This window comes from Monodelphis domestica, chromosome 1, assembly GCF_027887165.1.
Source record: "Monodelphis domestica isolate mMonDom1 chromosome 1, mMonDom1.pri, whole genome shotgun sequence".
Taxonomy (NCBI): Eukaryota; Metazoa; Chordata; class Mammalia; order Didelphimorphia; family Didelphidae; genus Monodelphis; species Monodelphis domestica.
This window is the reverse complement of record NC_077227.1, coordinates 9,573,145-9,591,802: the sequence shown is the minus strand read 5'-3', so window position 1 is coordinate 9,591,802 and position 18,658 is coordinate 9,573,145. Positions and strand designations below refer to the sequence as shown.

General features: G+C 40.9%; 1 protein-coding gene across 1 annotated transcript in view; it reads left to right on the top strand.

The window, feature by feature from the left end:
• The window catches only part of ABRAXAS2 (abraxas 2, BRISC complex subunit), a 39,043-nt gene extending 20,605 nt beyond the window's left edge, over positions 1 to 18,438 (top strand). Inside the window, exons 5-9 of the mRNA XM_001363386.5 lie at positions 1,407 to 1,597; positions 7,409 to 7,528; positions 8,065 to 8,149; positions 9,876 to 9,990; positions 16,978 to 18,438. Of these exons, the coding sequence (XP_001363423.2) occupies positions 1,407 to 1,597; positions 7,409 to 7,528; positions 8,065 to 8,149; positions 9,876 to 9,990; positions 16,978 to 17,432 (966 nt within the window). The 3' untranslated portion in view covers positions 17,433 to 18,438. The remainder of the gene's footprint in view (positions 1 to 1,406; positions 1,598 to 7,408; positions 7,529 to 8,064; positions 8,150 to 9,875; positions 9,991 to 16,977) is intronic.
• The last annotated feature ends 220 nt before the right edge of the window (positions 18,439 to 18,658 follow it).

Sequence of the window (18,658 nt, the reverse complement as noted above, 5' to 3'; positions counted from 1 at the left end):
GAAAGAAAGAAATATAGGCCAATTCAAGAACATTTATTGAGGAGAACCTTATTTGCTGGGGGAATCAGGGAATGCCTCCTGAAGGAGCTTGCCTTTGAGTTAAGCTTTCAAGGAAGCTAAGGCTGCAGAAAGATGGCAATGAGGAAGGAGAGCATTGCACGCATGGCAGGAGTGAATGGGGTGGGACACACAAAGTAGGGTAAGAGAAAGTGAGACGTTCTGTAGAAGGAACAGCAAATGGGCTCATTGCGCATGAAGTGGGGATGTAATGTATGAGAAGCCTGGAAATGTAGGCTATAGCTAGATTGTGAAAGATGGGAAGTACCCAAAATGGAGTTTCTATTTTATTTGGGGGACGGTGGGAACTTTTTGAGCATATGGTTAGATCTGATTTCAGGAGTACCAATCTAGCAGCTCTAGGAGAGATTGGTGTGTCAGGGAGGCCATTTATTCAGCTATTCGAATAGGACCAGGACAGACTTTCCCTTTCTGCCATTCATCCTTTGGTCTTCGATCCAATGTAAGCATAGACCCAGGCTATAGACGCAGGGCTTGCTTACTTACAGATTTCTGTATCCTATATGGTACTTTATGAGGCTCCCTTCCTCCCTCTGCCATTGACTTATAAGTTTCAATGACCCAAAAGTAAGTTAATTGGATGCCTTGATCTTTAATTCATCTGCTTGATAGTGATGTCCTGTTGTAGTTCAAACCAGCAGACTTCATTCCTGGAAGAAAGCAGGTGGAGAATATGAAATCAAAGTTTTTATAGTTCAATTCTCATGGGTACTTTTTTAAGGTTTGCATTTTCTTTCTGCCTCCTCTGGTTATGAAGGAGCAGTGAGCAGGGATTATGGATTGTCAACAAGGGTAACTACAGCAAGGGGAAAACTTTTATTAAGTGTATTGGAGATATTTCAGCTATTTCTTAATTGAGTGATTTTCAGATTCCACTTACTATACTAATGATTCATTATTGAAGAAGCAAGGATGACATGGTGCAGGCATCAGTTAATTGGTGAATGTTATTGACAGTAAATGTCTCCCATGCAATGTTACTAGTTTTAACCCAACCCTCCTTAAAAATTTTGTTAACATTAGGTTTCTAATCTTCTATATGAAAGTATCAGAATATTATCTGAGTTTAGTTGCTCATTTTAAGCTAATGGCTTAAAAACACATTTCGCTTTTTAAAAATATGTTTTTATTCAAAAACATTTTCAAAGACATTCACCATTAAAAAAGCAGTGTCTTGCCATAACTCTGAATTCAGACCAGTGCTAATTAAAGCTGCTGTCAGGAAGGTTGTGCTCTAAAGTTGCTGACTTAAATTCAGTGATTTAGGAATTCTAGATGATAGGTGCTAAGTATTCTTTCTCTCTTCCCTCCTTTTGTTTTTGTTGCAGAATGTTATTGGATGGTACCGGTTTAGGAGAAACACTCAACAGCAGATGTCCTACAGAGAGCAGATCATCCACAAACAGCTGACACACATTCTTGGAGCTCCTGACCTCGTTTTCCTCCTTGTCAGCTTCATCTCCACTGCAAATAATTCCACTCATGCTTTAGAATACGTACTTTTTAGACCAAACCGAAGGTAAAGAAGAAAGGTTTTCCTCCCAGTAACTTGTGCCCCCTGGTGACATCCATTGTGAGAATGTGTACTATTATGCATTTTAGACCATAATTCAAGAAAAGCTTTGATTATTTTAGAGGTTCTGATATTTAGATGGGTTGATATTGTGCCAGCAGTTTTTAAAATTTCAATGTTAGAAATTTTTTATTTTTTACTATTTGGATTTTGAAAGGAAAAAAGTTTCCTTGTTTAAAAATAGGTAGAAATTAGATCCTATACATTATCATTACTAAATATATATTGTGTGGTGTCTGATTAACAATTAAAAACATCAATTTAAGAAACAAGATCCACCCGCTGGCTAATGAGGGTTTAACATGATAACATGTTAAAGCAAAACTTCTTTAATATTTTAAGGATTTCTGATTTCAGTGGTGTTGATATTTCCTCCTGGACAGAAGTACCATTTGTGTTGTTATTTCCTCCACTTTCCTGGCAATTTAGCAGGCACTATTAGGAGTTCCTGTGGCCACCCTGGTAATGAGCCTGTCCAAATGTAACTAGGCTGGTTTTTGAATGACACACATCACTGATGCCACATACAAGCTCTTCCAGCTTAATGAAGGCTCTACTAGAGACTGGGTTCTGTTGGTGTAGCCCTAGGGAATCCAGGGAGGAGGAATGAGATCTCACTAAATCTGATAAGGTAACAAAACAATCACAAGATCTCCCTGTGCTCAGGAAATCCACATGTAATAAGATAAATTTACATTGTACAGGGATGTGATTATGTTGAAATGAGAGGAAAGCTGTAAAGTTTTTTGTAAGTGTTAATAAGCCCCATAAACGATCATTTCCCCCCCCCCCCCCCAAACCCTTACCTTCTGTCTTAGAATCAGTACGAGGTATTGGTTCCAAGGCAGAAGAGAGGTATGGGCTAGGCAATGAGGGTCAAGTGACTTGCCCAGGGTCACATAGCTAAGAAGTGTCTGAGGTCAGATTTGAACCCAGGACCTCCCATCTCTGGTTCTGGCTCTCAATCCACTGAGCCCCCCAGCTGCCCCCTTGATAATTATTATTAAATAAGCATCGATTGGTATGAGTCCCAACCAGTTAAAGCCTTAACTATTATAGATATAAATCAAGTCTTCAGATTATAGAGGAAATTGATAGTTCTTCCCCACTAGGAGCTTACAGTTCTTGGCTTATCTTGAATGGATTTGGGAATCTCATTAGTAAATAGGTAGGTACTCTTTGCAGTGATGCAAATTGCAACCCTTTTCAACTTTTTTCATCTCTTGCATTTCTCTTGTTTGAATCTTCTACAAGAGATACCCCAAGGAGACTGGGAAGATCTTTGTATCTGTTAACATGATATAACTTCCAATGGAAAATGTGACTCTGTTGATATCTCTTGCTTCCATTACCATGACTGACCCACCTCCTTTCTGGTCATACCTGTTGCTGATGATATCTGTTATGATCCAGTTCTGTCCTGGTAATGGGATACAGTACACTGTCCTCTGGGTGACTCACATCTCCAATTCTTTGGTGACTAATATACCATCACTGGAGGAATACTAATGTTAAACAGATAGACCGTTGTTTTGGGTCTTTTAAAGTTCTGTAAAGTTTCCCAAAAGCAGTTCCGCTTTCTCTGTCCCTCCAATTCGGGCTCCATTTCATTGTCTGTGAGATAGAAGTTCATGTTGATGGCTTATCTGTCCAACTATATGTCATACTCTGGACGTAGGCATTCTTCAGCCACTTTATTTTTCTACGTGAATAGTTAAGCCATATTCTTGTGAATAATTATAGGTCTGTTCATTGGAGGGGTTGGGATTAGGGTTAGGAGGGAAATCTTACAATATGCTAGGGCTTTATGCATTCATATCAGTGTCATCGGTATGTAGGAGCATCTCCAGGACCTATCAATTAGGAATATTGTGCTTTCATTTGGAGTTTGCCCTTGACTATTGTCCCAAAACATTGGTAAATATCTTTAGCAAGCCTGTGTTGCCTCAATATTAATAGTGTCATTGAATAATCTTTTGTTAGATCTTTCAAAGAGTCTTATGTTGGATTTGATGTTCAAGGAGCTTACTGTGAATCAGTTCTACTACTTTCTACTTGTGTGATATTGGTCAAGTTACTTAATTTCTTTAGTTCTCAGTTTCTTTGTCTGTATAATAGGATCGACAAGGATCCTTTCAGCAGGACCTTTTCTTATCTAAACCTGTGATCCTAAGATCCTGTCATTTTGATCCATGTGTGGGAGACACCTGGTTGGAAGAGAACCCTTAAAGGCAAAAAGGCAAAGTTAGGCCTGGCTACATTTAGGGAGTCTAGAGAAAACTATGAAGCAAGAATGGGCTGCCCTGGGAGAGAGAAGGCTTTGGTGATCACTGAACAGGTACCTTGAAGAGCAGATTTTCTTTAGGATTAGGTTGACTTAGGTGGTTTTAGGTTCCTTCTGTTCTCAAGATTCTGTGCTTATGTCACAGGGACGTTTTGTTCTCCTAAGTCACATAGGTTTTTATAACCAACAAATAGGAAGCCAGTGGGATATTGTGTTCTCTACCTTTCAGACCATTGTGTGACTGTAGAGATGTGGTCTGCTGTGGCCTTTGGAAAAGCTTGTCTCCCTCCTCTTATGGCTTCATAGAGGATGCCTTGGAAGCATGTGTGTATTCTCAATGAGAATTTGTCACAGATGGGTATTGGCGGTTATGAATATTTTCTTGATTGCCCTTTCTTTGTCCATGATTTTTTCTAAGTCTTTGGTCCCCTCTGCTTTCCAAGATTTCCCTCACCTCAGTGCCCTAAAAGTTGTTTCCACCACAGATCTCCCCATCTTTATTATCTTTAGTGCCAGTTGTAGTTCCCCATGAAGCACATATGTCTGTGATATTAGAATCTCAAAGTGGTGATTCCATTGGCATCAGTAGAAAAATGAATCGATTACAGAAATATGGACTAATTGTTCCCACTTTTTTGGGCCATTTGTTTTTGCCTATGTTCACCCTTAATGCCCTTGATATGATCTGATTTTGTCAGATCTTTTGCCAAGATTTCTGCAAACTTTTCCTCTTTTTCTTCTCACTTTTATGAAACTACACAGTTCAAAATAGCCCACCGTGATAGTACATAAATGGGTCTTTAGTCTGAGTTAGGGTCCTTAGTGGCTAGATCTTTCTACTTGGCTGAGATGATTTTTTGGTCTCTTTATTTTGTACTTTTATATCACCATAAGGATGCTGGTCTATGTCAATGTCTTTTATCCATTTCCTATTTGGGGATATCAGTAGCTTTTAAAAATGTGTCAGGGTAGTGTTGCCTTAATTGTATTCTTTTCTTTTCATTTTCATTTTTCTTGTTTGGCATTGCTTTTAGTCTGCTCTAACAATCAGCTCTCCAGCTTTTTGCAGAAACCTAATTTGGAAATGACTCATTGGCATTCCATTGTTTCCTTTTTGTTGATATAGTGTCATTGGACTTTTTGTGCTCTTGTTTGATGTTTACCAGGTCCAGGATCATCTGGTTCTTTTGAAGAAAATTTATGAGGTTCCTGTTTCTCTGTGAGCCTTTGGCCTCTCTCAATTCCTCCTCCCCAACCTTATTTTCCAAAGATTTTTTGCCATCATTCTTCAGCCCATCAAAGATTAAAGCTAGTGTTGATTTCATTTGAGGGGGCTGTCTGAGACCATTTCTTTCTTAGCCTTCTGCAACAGGTATTGGTTCTTATGCTGTCATTTTTTGTGTAGTGATCTTTTTGCATAGTCTGATTTTGAACACTATATAAATATCCTATGAAATGCTAAATCTAGGTGCTTTGAGATATACAATAAAGCAAATTTTTCTTCATCTAAGGAGATCATTTCTTCATCTAAGGAGAGCCTATGAGCCATCCTTCCACTTAGCTGCAAATTTAATTTATCTTTAAAATAAATATTTTACTAAGATACTTTTTGAAACAATGGTCACTTTCCAATTCTATCCACAAAGGAATCTCCCTTAAAAAATTTTAAACAAAAACATCTTAACTAGTGACAGCAACTGACAGAACATGTAATATTTGGAACAAGTATGTTTTTAATGCACTTATTTTTATTCTGAATTTGAACACCAAATAAAATTGGTATTTCCACATATAAAGTAGAACTGAAAAATAAGATTGTACATGAAACTGCAGTATCTATTATGTATGATTTGCTCTTCTTTTTAAGTATATAATAAATTTGACCTATAGCTTTCAAAGCTTCCTGCTTGTTTGTGTTTCTTTCTGGCTTTCTCTTTTCTGTATTTTTTTAAAAGATGCCTTGATGGCCTTCCTTCCATCCTCCCTCTTCTTATCCCTCCTTTCTTCCCTTCCCTTCCTGTTTCCTCCCTCCCTCCCTCTCTCCCTCTCTCCTTCCCTTCCTTCCTCTTGTTTTTTCTTTGTCTCTTTCTGTTTTTGCTGCCCAAATCTTTTCTGCTTCTATTTGTTCCCCACACCCTACCCATTGGAAAAGCCCTTGTAGCAAATAAGCACAGTCAAGCTAGAGCGACTCCCACTCTCTTACTCTGCATCTGACAACAGATGGGTCAGTGGGTAGCACTGGCATCACCGTCAGCCCTCTGGAGTCCTGGTTCCTGAATTAATAGTTTCTCAAAGGAGGGGAAGTATGTGTTGACATCAGTTTCATCTGGAAACATCATTTGTATTCCATCCTCCTGCCTTTTTTCATGGTCTCATTGTCATTATCAGTTGGGTTCTTCTGGTCCTGCTTTCTTCATTCTGCTCAGCTTGTACATATCTCTGTTTCTCTGCCTTCTCCAAAATTCATAATTTCTTAGAATATAATAATATCAGATTTATACATCACAATTTGTTCAGCCATTCCATAGTCAGTGGATTCATACGGTCTTGCCAGCTTTTTGTTTTTGCTGACAAAAATCTACCTGTGAATAGTTTGGTATAGAGGGGATCTTTCCATAATTTACCTCCTCTTAGTGTATACTTGTTTAGGAGTTTCCTAATGAACTCGTATCACTTAATTTCTAGTCTGTCCCTTCCCATGCCCCCCCCCCCGCCCCCTTCCCCCCATTTTCACTGATAGCAAAAATGTCAGCATGTATGAAATCCTGTTGGTCTGGGAGTGTGTGTACTCACTGGCTAGTGGACAAGGAGTTTATGTTTAAAGGACCAAGAATTAAGCTTAAGATTTCAGATCAGATGGTCTTAAGCTGGGGTCTGTTAACTTGCATCTTGAATTCTATATTCTATATTTCAATAGAATTTCAATAGAATTAATCTCCTTTCTCATCCTTTGTATTTTCTGCATTGACTGAGAAGGGCTGCATGACACAAAAAAAAGTTTCCCTATTTTGGGTACCATTTGTCTTGCCTGCCAATGTTACTGCAGAGATTCTGGCTGTTTAGTGGTTTTCCTTGTTTTACAAGTTACCCTAGCCAGAGTCCTATCACCACAGGGCCAGCCTGCTGGTGAAAATCCCTTCTTGGTGTTCAGTGAGACCAGTCATTGGAAGTCTTGCAACATGGTAAAACTTTTAGAGCTTCCCTTCAAGTGGCTTGGCCTTGGAGCACCCAGAGTCAGGCAGTGAGGAGGCCTCGGGGCAGGAATTTTTGGAAGAGTACTCTAAGAGAAGAAAAAAATGACCGAGAAGTATAAGGCTGTCTGAAGAAGTGGGTGAGAGAGTCCTTCTCTTGGTTCTCTTGAGTCTCATACAGCTCTCTCACATAGCCCAAGAATAAAATTGTAATTGCTAAACTCAGAGCTCGAGAAAAAACTTAACCGTTTACGTGTCAACCTTTCTAAAATTTCCCTACAGGTATAATCAAAGGGTATCGCTTACTATCCCCAACCTAGGCAATACCAGCCAGCAAGAATACAAAGTTTCTTCAGTGCCAAACACTTCTCAGAGTTATGCCAAAGTCATTAAAGAGCATGGGTAAGTTTAAAGCCAGAGTGAGATAGTTCATCTCACATAACATAAGGTACAGTTAATTAATTTGAAATAAAATTTGGTTTCATTACAATTTAGGAATACTTTTTTCTTATTAACCAGTAATTAAGGCAGTTTTTTGGTCCGCCGTGATTTAAAAAATTTTAATAATCTCATATTGAAAGTATAGCATATTATAATCATCAACATTTGTGTCATTTAGAACAAAACTATTTAGAAATTCTATAAAGCATATGAATAGAATGAGTATTTCATAAGGACTATGCAATAGAAAATTCTCTAAAATAATTGGATGGTTTCTCTTTTCATTTTTTATCCTAAAATTGGTCCTTTCACTTTCCCCCCTTTTATCAGTGGATTCAGTGGCTCTATCATTGTTACTGTAATAAGTCACCTTAGGTTCCCTGCCTTTGGCACTGAAGGAGCGTGGGAGGGCAAGACTGTCCTTTGTGGAGAGGCTAAAGAGGGGATTGGAGCAACAGCTTTCTAACAATATTTTTTTTTCTTTGCATTTATCCTAGTACTGATTTTTTCGATAAAGATGGAGTAATGAAGGACATCAGGGCTATTTATCAGGTGTATAATGCGCTTCAGGAAAAAGTTCAGGTAACTCATAACTGTTGTGAAATGTTAACTTTGGGGCTGGGATCAGCGCACCTTGAATTTTAAATAATCCTTTCCTGTAGATGAATATGCCCTTTGATTTTGAACTTAAGAGTACAGAGAGAAAGCAGGATTAAAAATAGCTTTTGAAAATACAAACAAGCAGTGCCTTTGAATTTTAACCTCTAACTTCATGCGTGCTTTTTACAGTATAGTCACAATATACTCAACAAGCAAAAACAAGCTCTCCACCCCGACCCCCCATCCCCAGATGAGGTGACACTAGGCCAGTTTGACAGGCTTACAATATGAACTGAAATTTCAAGGTTAAAAATCTTCCTCTTCTATTTCCAAGTGGACTTGATCTGTTTGATATATTTCTGGCCTCAGTTTCCTAATCTATAAACTGGCTGTTTGGTGGCTCCTAAGGTCCCCTCCAGTTCTAAATCTGTGAACCTGGACTCATCCTTCAACTGGAAACAGGCCTAGAAAGAACACTGATGGCTAGCTGATTCTGCTTTGAGTAACAATGCTGGAGGTAGACTGGGGCTGAGATGGCTCTGCTCAGCAGCAACATTTTACATTGGGGGCTGGAAAATCACTGCTTTCTATTAGCTCTTCAGCATCCACCAGAAAATTAGGCACTCATGCATCGAGGCTCCAGCACAATCTTTGTTTTTACATGTAAACAGTTGACTTCAGATCAGCAGTGGGCTGTACTAAGAAAGACTAAGTTGGTTGACAGGAATTTATACTATCCTTTCCCATGGATATATATATATAAATGGTGGTGACATTCTCTAGCAAGTTGACAGAAGTTTATTTAACTACTGCTATATATGGCCAAAGTTATGAGTCACTCTGAAAAGAAGACCTAAAGGAAGGTTCTAGAATAGCAGATTGGTGCTGAAGAGTATGGAAAAAAGAGCACAGGAGGGCCTGGATCAGGGACTGGCAGCACAGCTGTGATTGCTTCTGTTCTCCTGGGACAGAGGGCTCAGCATTATTGACTTCCTCTTCTCTTCCATCCCCATGGTCCCCTGGGGGCAGGGCTGAGGTCAGTGTTTGGGTCTTGGTGTCATTCTCTGGGAAGAGGACGTCGCCAAGCCAACAGCAGTTTGTCCCAAGTCCACAGTGAAATGTGCATCCCTTTCTACCCTGAATTCGAGATTTCCTTTTGCCTTTATCACAAACTGAATCCAAAAGGGTGCAAAGTGGGGTACTAGGAAATGGGGCCTGTAATGCTGAATTTGTTAATGGGTGGAGTTGTCTAGCTCCTAAATCTCAAATAACTCTTAATCTAGTTTTCTGCCAGCTTAAAAACTTGACATTTTTCCAACATGGCATAGACTTTCCATAAATATTGACAAATTTGTTTTGATCATTTTGGATTGTTAAGTGGAATTGAAACCACATTGTTCATTTTAGAGGCTTTAAGGTGCAGCATGTCGTAGGCTAATCTGAAAAAGTTCCCCTTGATATTTATTTCTTGTTCATTATGTAAGGAAAAAATAAAACATGATTAAGCAGATGAACAAAAGTCATCCTGCCTCCATTAAGGAAGTATTGCCACTTCCATGGTTGACACTTGGCCTACTTTGCACATCTGTCCTTTGGCCTGGTGAGGTGTCTGTGTGCTTGCCTATGTGACTATGGCTGTTGAGGGAGTGGAGGTGGGGCGTCCCTCTGTGGTCTGGGGCCTCATTTTTCTTGTTTTCCTTTTCCCCAGGCAGTGTGCATAGATGTAGAGAAGAGCGAGCGAATGGTTGAATCTTTTCAGGCAGAGGTGAACAAATTGAAAAGACAAATTACTCAGAGGAAAAATGAAAAGGAGCAAGAAATAAGTAAGTTTCTTCCCAAATTACCTTGCATCTATCAGGAAAGTCTTTATCAGGAAAGTCTTAAGTTTTAAAGCTGCCACATTGTAGGGGAATAGACATTGGGGCAAAGCTAGCTTCATTATCCAAGGAAGAATAGGCAGTCCTTTTCCTCCTCATAGTCTTCACTTTGTGAATCTTTTCAATGAGGGGGGAAAAAAATGGATAGGTGAAAGCCAAAATTAACACAAAGGGGTTGATGTGTTCCATAAGATGTAGGACACCTTCCAAAGTGGGCGTGCTTTTCTGGGAGACTCTGTGTCAGGTTCAAGGCCCTAAGGAGGACATGTAGAAGATAGCCGAGGAGTCACTGCCATCAGATTTACGTGCTAGTGAGAGATATAACCAGGAGAGGAGGTTGGGATCAAGGAATGGAGGGAAACATACAGTGTTGACCCCTAATCTCAGTATAGCTTAATTGTTTAGATTTAGAAGAGAAGGTAGGATCCAGGGGAAATGGTTTGAAAAGGATATTAGTTGGGGGCTTGAATAAACACTGCTGACCCCCTGGCCTCCCAGTTCCTCAGTGCCCTCAGACCTATGACTTCCATGTGTGAATCTTGAAATTTCTCAGACTTGTGAATGTAAAAAATTCCCCATTGGGGCATTCTCCATTGGGACAACTCCCTATTAGGGACCATTCCCCATCTAAAATGTGAGAACTCTACTTAGATCAGAAATGGGAGGACCTCTACTCCACCCTTACTTAGGACTGCTTTAGGGGAGAAAACTCCTTGCTGAACAATGAGAAATGCTTACACCCATACTTAAGCCATGCCTATTTTTAGAATTAATACAATAGGATGCTAAGTATCTATAAAGGTCAGGCAACTTGTGAATTTACAAGGAGCAAAGAGGAAAAAACTTACTCAGAGATTCTAGCCTACTCAGGTGTGGATTACTAAATGGATTAGTCTACTCAGGTGTGAATTCAGAATGGGCTGTCCTTTGGAAAACATCTACGGTGATTGGTAGATGGAAGAACTTAGGGGAGGTGACATAGGAGAAAACCCCCTATATAAGAAAAAGGAATCTCTTGAGACAAGATCTCTTGAGAAGTAGCTCTTGAGAGACAGGCTCTAAGGAGGATCTCTTGAGAAGGAATCTCTTGAAGGACAATCTCTAAGGAGGTCTCTCAAGGGAGGCTGACTCTGGCTGGAACTCCCTCTGGGGAGACTCTGTCCCTCTGAATCCTTGCTTGGACAAATCTTACGGTGAGTGATTAAGGACTGCCCTGAGCCGGCCTATTCTTTTCTCATTAATTCCCTTTCTCTCTCCTTCTCTCTTTCTTTAATTCCTCATTGTATTATTAATTAAAATCTCTATAACCCCAGTTGACTTGGGTATATTTCATAATTGGGAATATTTCCCTGGCGACCACCTTAAATATTGATTTAAAACAAGACACTGTAGTGAAAACATATTTCCTGCGGTCACAATTTACTCACCCACTCATATCTACTACAATTTATATCTTCAACCATTTTAACCCTTACAGTTTATGGCAAGGACCTATTTTAAATATAACACATGTGTTCTCCTCTTATGCCCTCCTCAGGAAAGGTCCAACTTATGGTCTCGGTGCTAATCATGACCACCCCAATTCAGATCCCTCCATTTCCCTTTTCTGGTCACCAGCCTTTTCTCCTTTTTCCTCCCCCTTCCTACCTTGACCCTAGCTCATCCCTTCTGTCTGCTTTTCTCTATACCTACTCCTGTGCCCTAAAACAACTGGTGAAAGTCATCTGGACCCAATAAAGAGGGGCTCCTACAAATCCATGATAGTTAATCTGATCTCTCCCCTCAGCGGCTGTTTTAAGCCTTCTATTTTTTTTTTAAAGTGAGTTTTTATTGATGTCTTCTCTTTTTTTTTGTATCATCATAGTTTTCCCCTATATCTCTTCCCCTTTTACTTCTAAAGTATCATCTCATCCTATAGAAAAGGAAAAATAAACATAACCTATTGTTATTATTAAAATTTAGGGGAAACTGAGGCCGGGTAGAAATTAGTTCTCTCTGTAAGGAGTATTATATTTTTAGAGGTTTATTAAAGGTTGAGAATTTAAGAAAAATACAAGTAAGAAAGGCATGTGCCAGGTGGGCCAAGAGGCCCAATTCAATTTCACTCATATCATGAGACGCGTCTGTTTGCAAGCAGAAACAGGAAAGAAAAAAGCCAAAACCCTTTCCAATCAGGTTAAATACTCCATTTCAATCTCGGCCCAGGTGAGAATTCAGTGATATTACAAAGCATTCTGGGGAAGTGAAGCAAGGACTTCTGGGGATTGAAGTCCTGGATTCAAGTCTCCATTTTTACACTATCAGTCCATTGGGGGAAGTTTGACCACATGAGCAACACTAAAAAATTCAAAAATGAATGGAATGAGATTAATGAAATTATTAAAAGCCAGCAGGTCTCCAGTGGAGAGAAATAAGAGAATTATTGTTCCCCATCTCTCTTCTTTAATTTCACCTTATCCTGTCAGAACCAGAATTCCCTATTTCCCCCAAAGCCTACCCTCTCTCTTGGCTTCCCTTTCTGTCAAGAGAGCCTGAGTGTAAACCATCTCCCATAATGATCATTGATTTTTCCCCCGCTTCCTTATACCCCACAGCTAATCAGTTGCTAAATTCATCTTGGAACAAACTTTCCTAGCTGTTTTCAGAATGTCATTACTCTGATATAGACTCTCCTCTGAGCTACAGGAGTTTGCCATGGAGTTTTCCCTCACCTCTTGAGCTTATGATGAAATCAGCTTGGACCCACTTTGGATTTCACCTAGTACTTGGCACTTCTGTGCACTTGTATGTTACCATTTTTTTTTATGTTTCTGCCATCTTCTCCTATTAGATTTTAAATTATCTGAAGGCAGGAACTGTATTTAATCCAAATTTTGTATTCATCCCAGTGCCTGGAACAGTTCTAGCTACCCCAGGAATATGGAATAAATGGTGAAGAAATTTTTAAGAAGTTCAAAAAAGACAACTCAGTTGTCAGATAATTATTTGATTAGGTAGGAATGGAATTTTCATTCAGTTGATGTGGCAGTTTTATTGTCTCTGTCATTCTGAATATGCATGTTGATAACATTTGGAAAAGCAGAAGGAAGAGGAATAATAAGGAATATCACTCTGAACTTCATGAGAAAGAGTGAGCGCTCAGTGTTTTATGACTGGCAGTTGTAATTAGTTTTTTTAGGCGGCATGGCGTATATTAATGTAATACTTGGTTCAAGCTCTTTGGAATCAAAAGTCTCATTTACCAGTTATTACCAGAAGTGAATGGAAATGTCATTCCAAATGACAGAGACGTGTCATTCAGTGACATCTTTTAATCCTGATAATACCACATCTCAGAATTGCTGTGGTATAGTCATGTTCCTTGGTAGCAAACCTCTACGTTAGGAAGAAGGGGAAAAATTAAATGAATTAAACCTACATTTAAAGGAGCTAGAAAAAGGAGCAAACAGCAGACAGAGGCGAAGGTAGGAAGAGGATGGTGGTTAACACAACTGAAAAGAAGGATAATTGAAGAGCTGGCGGGGTTGTATGGCTCTTTATGAAAGCCCCAGTGATATTGACAAATAATTAACAAATTAGTCCATATTTAGCCAAAATGAGAAGGAAAACTCAGATTTTCAAAATTAGGAATAAGAAGTCTTAGGAATGAAGAAGCAATTGGAGAGATGATCAGGGATGACTGCCTCTGCTCACTCTGTTCTCAAAATATGTACTAGAATGCCAAATGCTTGGATTGACTGATCTTCTCCTCCTTTTTATAGCACCTCCTATGGGCCAGTGCACTACTAAGTGCTTTACAAATATTATTTCATTTGATCTGCACAACAAACCTTCAAGGGGTATGCTTTTGTTATTACTTTACACATGAGAAAGCTGAGACAGTCCAAGGCTAAATGCCTTGCCCAAGGTCACACAACTAGCAAAGAGCTGAGGCCAGCTTTGAACTTGGGTCTTCCTGATTCCAGACCCCAATGCCCTATTCACTGCATCACTAAGTGTCACATAACTGACATATTGGGCTATCACAGCAAGATCTAAATAGAGCAGTCTCAGAAGGAAGGGTTGGAGAAACCACTAAGGATCTTCCCTGTAAAAAGTCAAACTGAAGAAATCTTTGTATTATAGTAGTTTATCAACAGACAAAGTAAGGCGTGCTATCCAACTAATATTATGAAGAAAATATAATTTTTTAAATTTATTTTTTTAACCCTTACTTTCTGCTTTAGAATCAGAATTGTGAATTGGTTCCAAGGCAGAAGAGTGTTAAAGGCTAGGCATTAAGTGATTTGCCCATGGTCACACAGCTGGGAAGTGTCTGAAGCCAGTTTTGAACCTAGGACCTACCTGGGTAGCTGAGCTACCCAACTGCCCCAAGAAAATATAACTTTTAATATTATAATGTGGAGAAAATGCTGAAAAAGAAAATTATAGACATTCTTATTGGGTAATATAAACGTTTTTATCTCAAATGATATAGAAAAGGCCTTTGGGAAACTACAGCATCTCTTTATGAAGAAAAACATCAAAAAGAAAAAGATGCCCAAATATCAGACTATTGGCAACCCAAAGAGCCCACACAATTGGTTTATGATAGAATACCAGAATAACTCAGTATTAGGAAAATAATTGATGTGGCAGATTATGTTGACAAGACAAATCATAAAAAGATCAAAAGTGTCTTATTTGAAACCTAGAGCCTGTGGAACATTCCTGCTTAAGTATAGTAGGAGACCAGCCTGTTCAGAGTACACATTTCTCTACATCCTTATGTTAAGGCCCTGGGAGTAGCTCCCCTTCCCCATCTAGTCTTCCCCTGAGGGTCAGTGACTTGGGTATCCTTCATCTTCGGTGTCTGAGAAGGGCTCTGAACCTGGGCCTTCCTGACTGAGGCTTTTAGAAGACATGGCTATCTCAGTAAGGTGTGAAGAAGAAATGAATCAGTGAGACACTGGTGATGGAGAGACTCTTTGGGGCAGGATATCTAGAACTTCCAGAATCCTGCCTTGAGTGAGACTGTTTAACTACACATTCCCAAATCAGCCACACTTAAAATCTGAATCAGGACTTTAGGTTCTGTAACTTCATTGGTGTGAAGGTTGTTCCCTATGCTGACCTCTGGAGAACAGAGCTAGCAACAACGAGGGAGAGCTGCCATGGGCCAATTTAGGCCCCCTGCTAGGGAGAATGGCCCATCACAAGAGCTGCCCCAAGGATTTCAGGCAACAGGCTGTTGGGTATTTAAATAGAGGCAGACTTTATAGCCCCTGCTACTTGAAGAGTCTCTTTCCCACACTGCCTTTTCCCTGTGTTTTCTCCCCTTGTTCAAGCACCAGCAGTGACTCTTAATTCCCCACAGGTCAGTAACAAGGGCCTTTACTGGGCTAGGCCCTGAGAAGGGCAGAAGTCAGGCCCTGCTCTCCAGGTACTCCCAGTCTAAAAGAAAAGACAAAGTGCAGACAGCCAAGAATAAACCAAATATAAGCAGGAGAGACTGGAGGGGATCAGCTTAGCAGAGAGACTAGATTGAGAAAGGCCACTTGAAGAAGGCAAGATTTAAGAGGAAGTCAGGAGGGAGATGGACTGTCTGGTTCAAGGAACACAAAGGATTAGAGAGTATATGTGGAGGAGGCAGATTTAATAAAACTGGGAAGGCAGGAGGGGCCAGCAGGGAAGTAGCTTTGGATGCCACCAGACTTTAGATTGGATTTTAGAGGCACTTGGGAGCCCCTAGAGTTTACGGACTAGAGTGGGGAATGGAGTGACATTGAGGAAAATGAGATTTGACAGCTGAATAGGGACTGTCTTCATGTGGACAGAGCCTTGAGGTGGGGAGACCTATTAGAAGATGATTGCAGCCATCTGCCTGCTCCGGGAGATGGCAGCGTCAGAAAAAAAGGTGCCCTCCAAGAGAGATGTTGTCCAAGTAGAATTGCTTGGACTCGGCAGGTGGTTGGATGTTGTAGGAAGGAAAGAGAGAAATGAGGGAAATATAAGTAAGAGTTTTGCAGGAGAAGAGCTAGCGCATGCCAGGAACCAAATGACAACGGATTCTAGAACTCAGAGAGGGACTTTGAAGAAAAACCCCAAAGATCCGTGTAACTGCAAGCCTGATCTGATCCAAAGCGTGTTGGTGAGGGCCTGAGGCCAAACTCTGCAGGCCCAGCTGGGTTGAACTCAGCCATCAAGAGTTCAATCCTGATTATATTTGGAGAGCTGTTTCATCTTATAAACCAACCTGGGAGGTTTGGGGAATCTTAGTCAGCAGTATATCGGCCAGGACTTAGGGAGCATCAAGATAAAGAAGACATTCCTGTGAGGGAATTTTAGAAGGGGGAGGCTAGTGAGATTTTCTTAGAGCCAGGGAACCCCTGTTCCTTAATCCTCCCTTCCTACTTCTTTGTTTATTATAAAATAAATCCCTTCTGACCTGTTTTCAGCAGCACCGTCTTGGAGGCATTATAGGGTTCTCGTCCCAGTGAGGAAGGCTATCGTATCAGCCTTGCTTTGCTGAGGGGTCCTGAGGAATCAAATGTGCCTCAGTAAACCAACGTATTATTTCGATGGTAGGAGTAAGGGTTTGGGGTGGGGAGAAATTCAGTTTGAACATGGGGAGTATGAGATAAGGCAGCAGAAAGATTAGGAAAAGACAGATGCGTTTGGCAGTCGGGCACAGAGATGATCGCTAAATCGCTTGGAGCTAAGGAGATGGCCAAGGGAAACGGGAGGGATTAAAAAGAGGGCCCAGATTATTGCCTCAGATGGAAAAGACCAAGAAATGCTTGATCGGGTAGGAAACGGCAGGCCTTGTGTCGTAAACGGGACCAAAGGCGTGCCAGTCCCACACCGATTACTGGGTAGCAAAGAAGGTGGCTTTTTGCACGGCTGTTCCCAGGGATGACGAGCAGTTGGTGACGTTCTTTTTGTTTCCCGCAGGACTGCAGCAGGCCGTTCTACACAGACAGCCGTCTGCAGAAAGTTCGGAAGCAGCGCTGAGTGGCCGGCTGCCCTATTCCGACTTGGAGGTGGAAGGCGGCACCCTCGGAGATACAGAGCCCTCGGACCCACCCCCTCCTTACTCAGACTTCAGCCCCGCCTGTGAAGAGAGTACTTTGGGCCACTCTGTCCTGGAGACGAGTGTCTTTATGCCTCGACCCCAAGCGGTCGGCTCGTCCGGTTTGGTTTCCACAAGTGCAGGATTGAAGTATTCTGGAAACGGAGCGGCCCTGCCTCTGTCCCAGAGAGCAGCGGGAGACAATGCAGATGACTCGGAAGACAGTGACTACGGCCCGGCAGGGCCTTCTCCGAGTGAGTACTCGCACACCCGGGGGCCCCGGCCAACGACACACCCTGACGGAGACTCCAGGAACACTCAGGCCTCTCAGATATGACGGGGCAGAAGGAACTCTCAGTGTGGCACTGTTGTTCCTGACTTGTCAAAAGTCTTCTTGCAGACTTAATTTCAGAGGAAAAAACTGCTTTGCAGAAACGGAGGCACCCCGAGGAGGCTTCTTGTGCCCAGGAGTGTGGTGTGTAGACTTGCCCTGGCCGGCTTGCCCACCTTGTGATTCAGTTTGCAAGTTCATAATGGAATCATTAGGATAATCAGGTTGTACTAACACTGATGAGATCCGCGGATGTCCTGGTCAATTAGGCAAAGTGAAATTTATAGAAACCTTTTCGTTTTGGTTGCCGTATTTTCATTAAAATAAATTGGGAGTTGGAGACTAAGCACAATTAGTCTATAAATGTCCTATCAAAATCAAAAACTTACCTCTTGCACTATCATGCCTTGAAATTGAGTTTTTGAAAGGGAAGCAGGTTCAGCAGTAGCCTTCACAAACTTTCTACGATGAGCCAAATTATTCTTTGCCAGAAAAGAAATTTTGATAATTCTAAGAAGCCTGATTGGAACACATCGGACAGACCTTCTTCAAGCTGCATGCCCTTTTGAGATCAAAAGGGAAGGGTTTTGGTTCAACTTTTTAACTCTCCTGATGTGTGTATCACTTAAAATGGTTGCCTTTTTATGTAGGAATACTCATTCCCAGTAAACAATCACCAATGAAAATAGGTCCCAGCGTTCTTGGCGTGTCTGGGTGTGGGCTCCGGTGGTGATGCCGCTGTCTCCCAAAGCTCAGAACAGCTTCCGTCCTTGGCCTGGAGGTGAAGGGCCCAGAATCCAGGAAAGAGCCTCGGGCATCTCACCTAGGGTTATAATGAACAGATTCCAAATGTGATTTCTTTTCTTTCAGAGATTATGTGTAAAGGAGGTAATGAATTTATGCCTTCAGATGAAATTATTAATGAGTTTTTATGTAAGAATTCTAGAAGGGCCTATAATGGAAACAAATCTGTTTGGTATCTTGATGATTAAAGATTTGTTTTAAATTTGAAGAATAGTACTTATGAGGAAAAAAGTCGCCATTTTGGAGACAAAATGGTGTGTGCGTGCAGTGTGGAGGGAGAGAGAGAGAAGACTCTGTGTGTGTGTGTGTGTGTAAATCTTTATATTGGGATGCACTTGGCTGTTATTTAATTACTGCTTATCTTCTCATTTTTGCCCAAAAGATGTGAAACGGGACCCCTCAAATCTCAGGGGTTTCTGGTTCTGAGC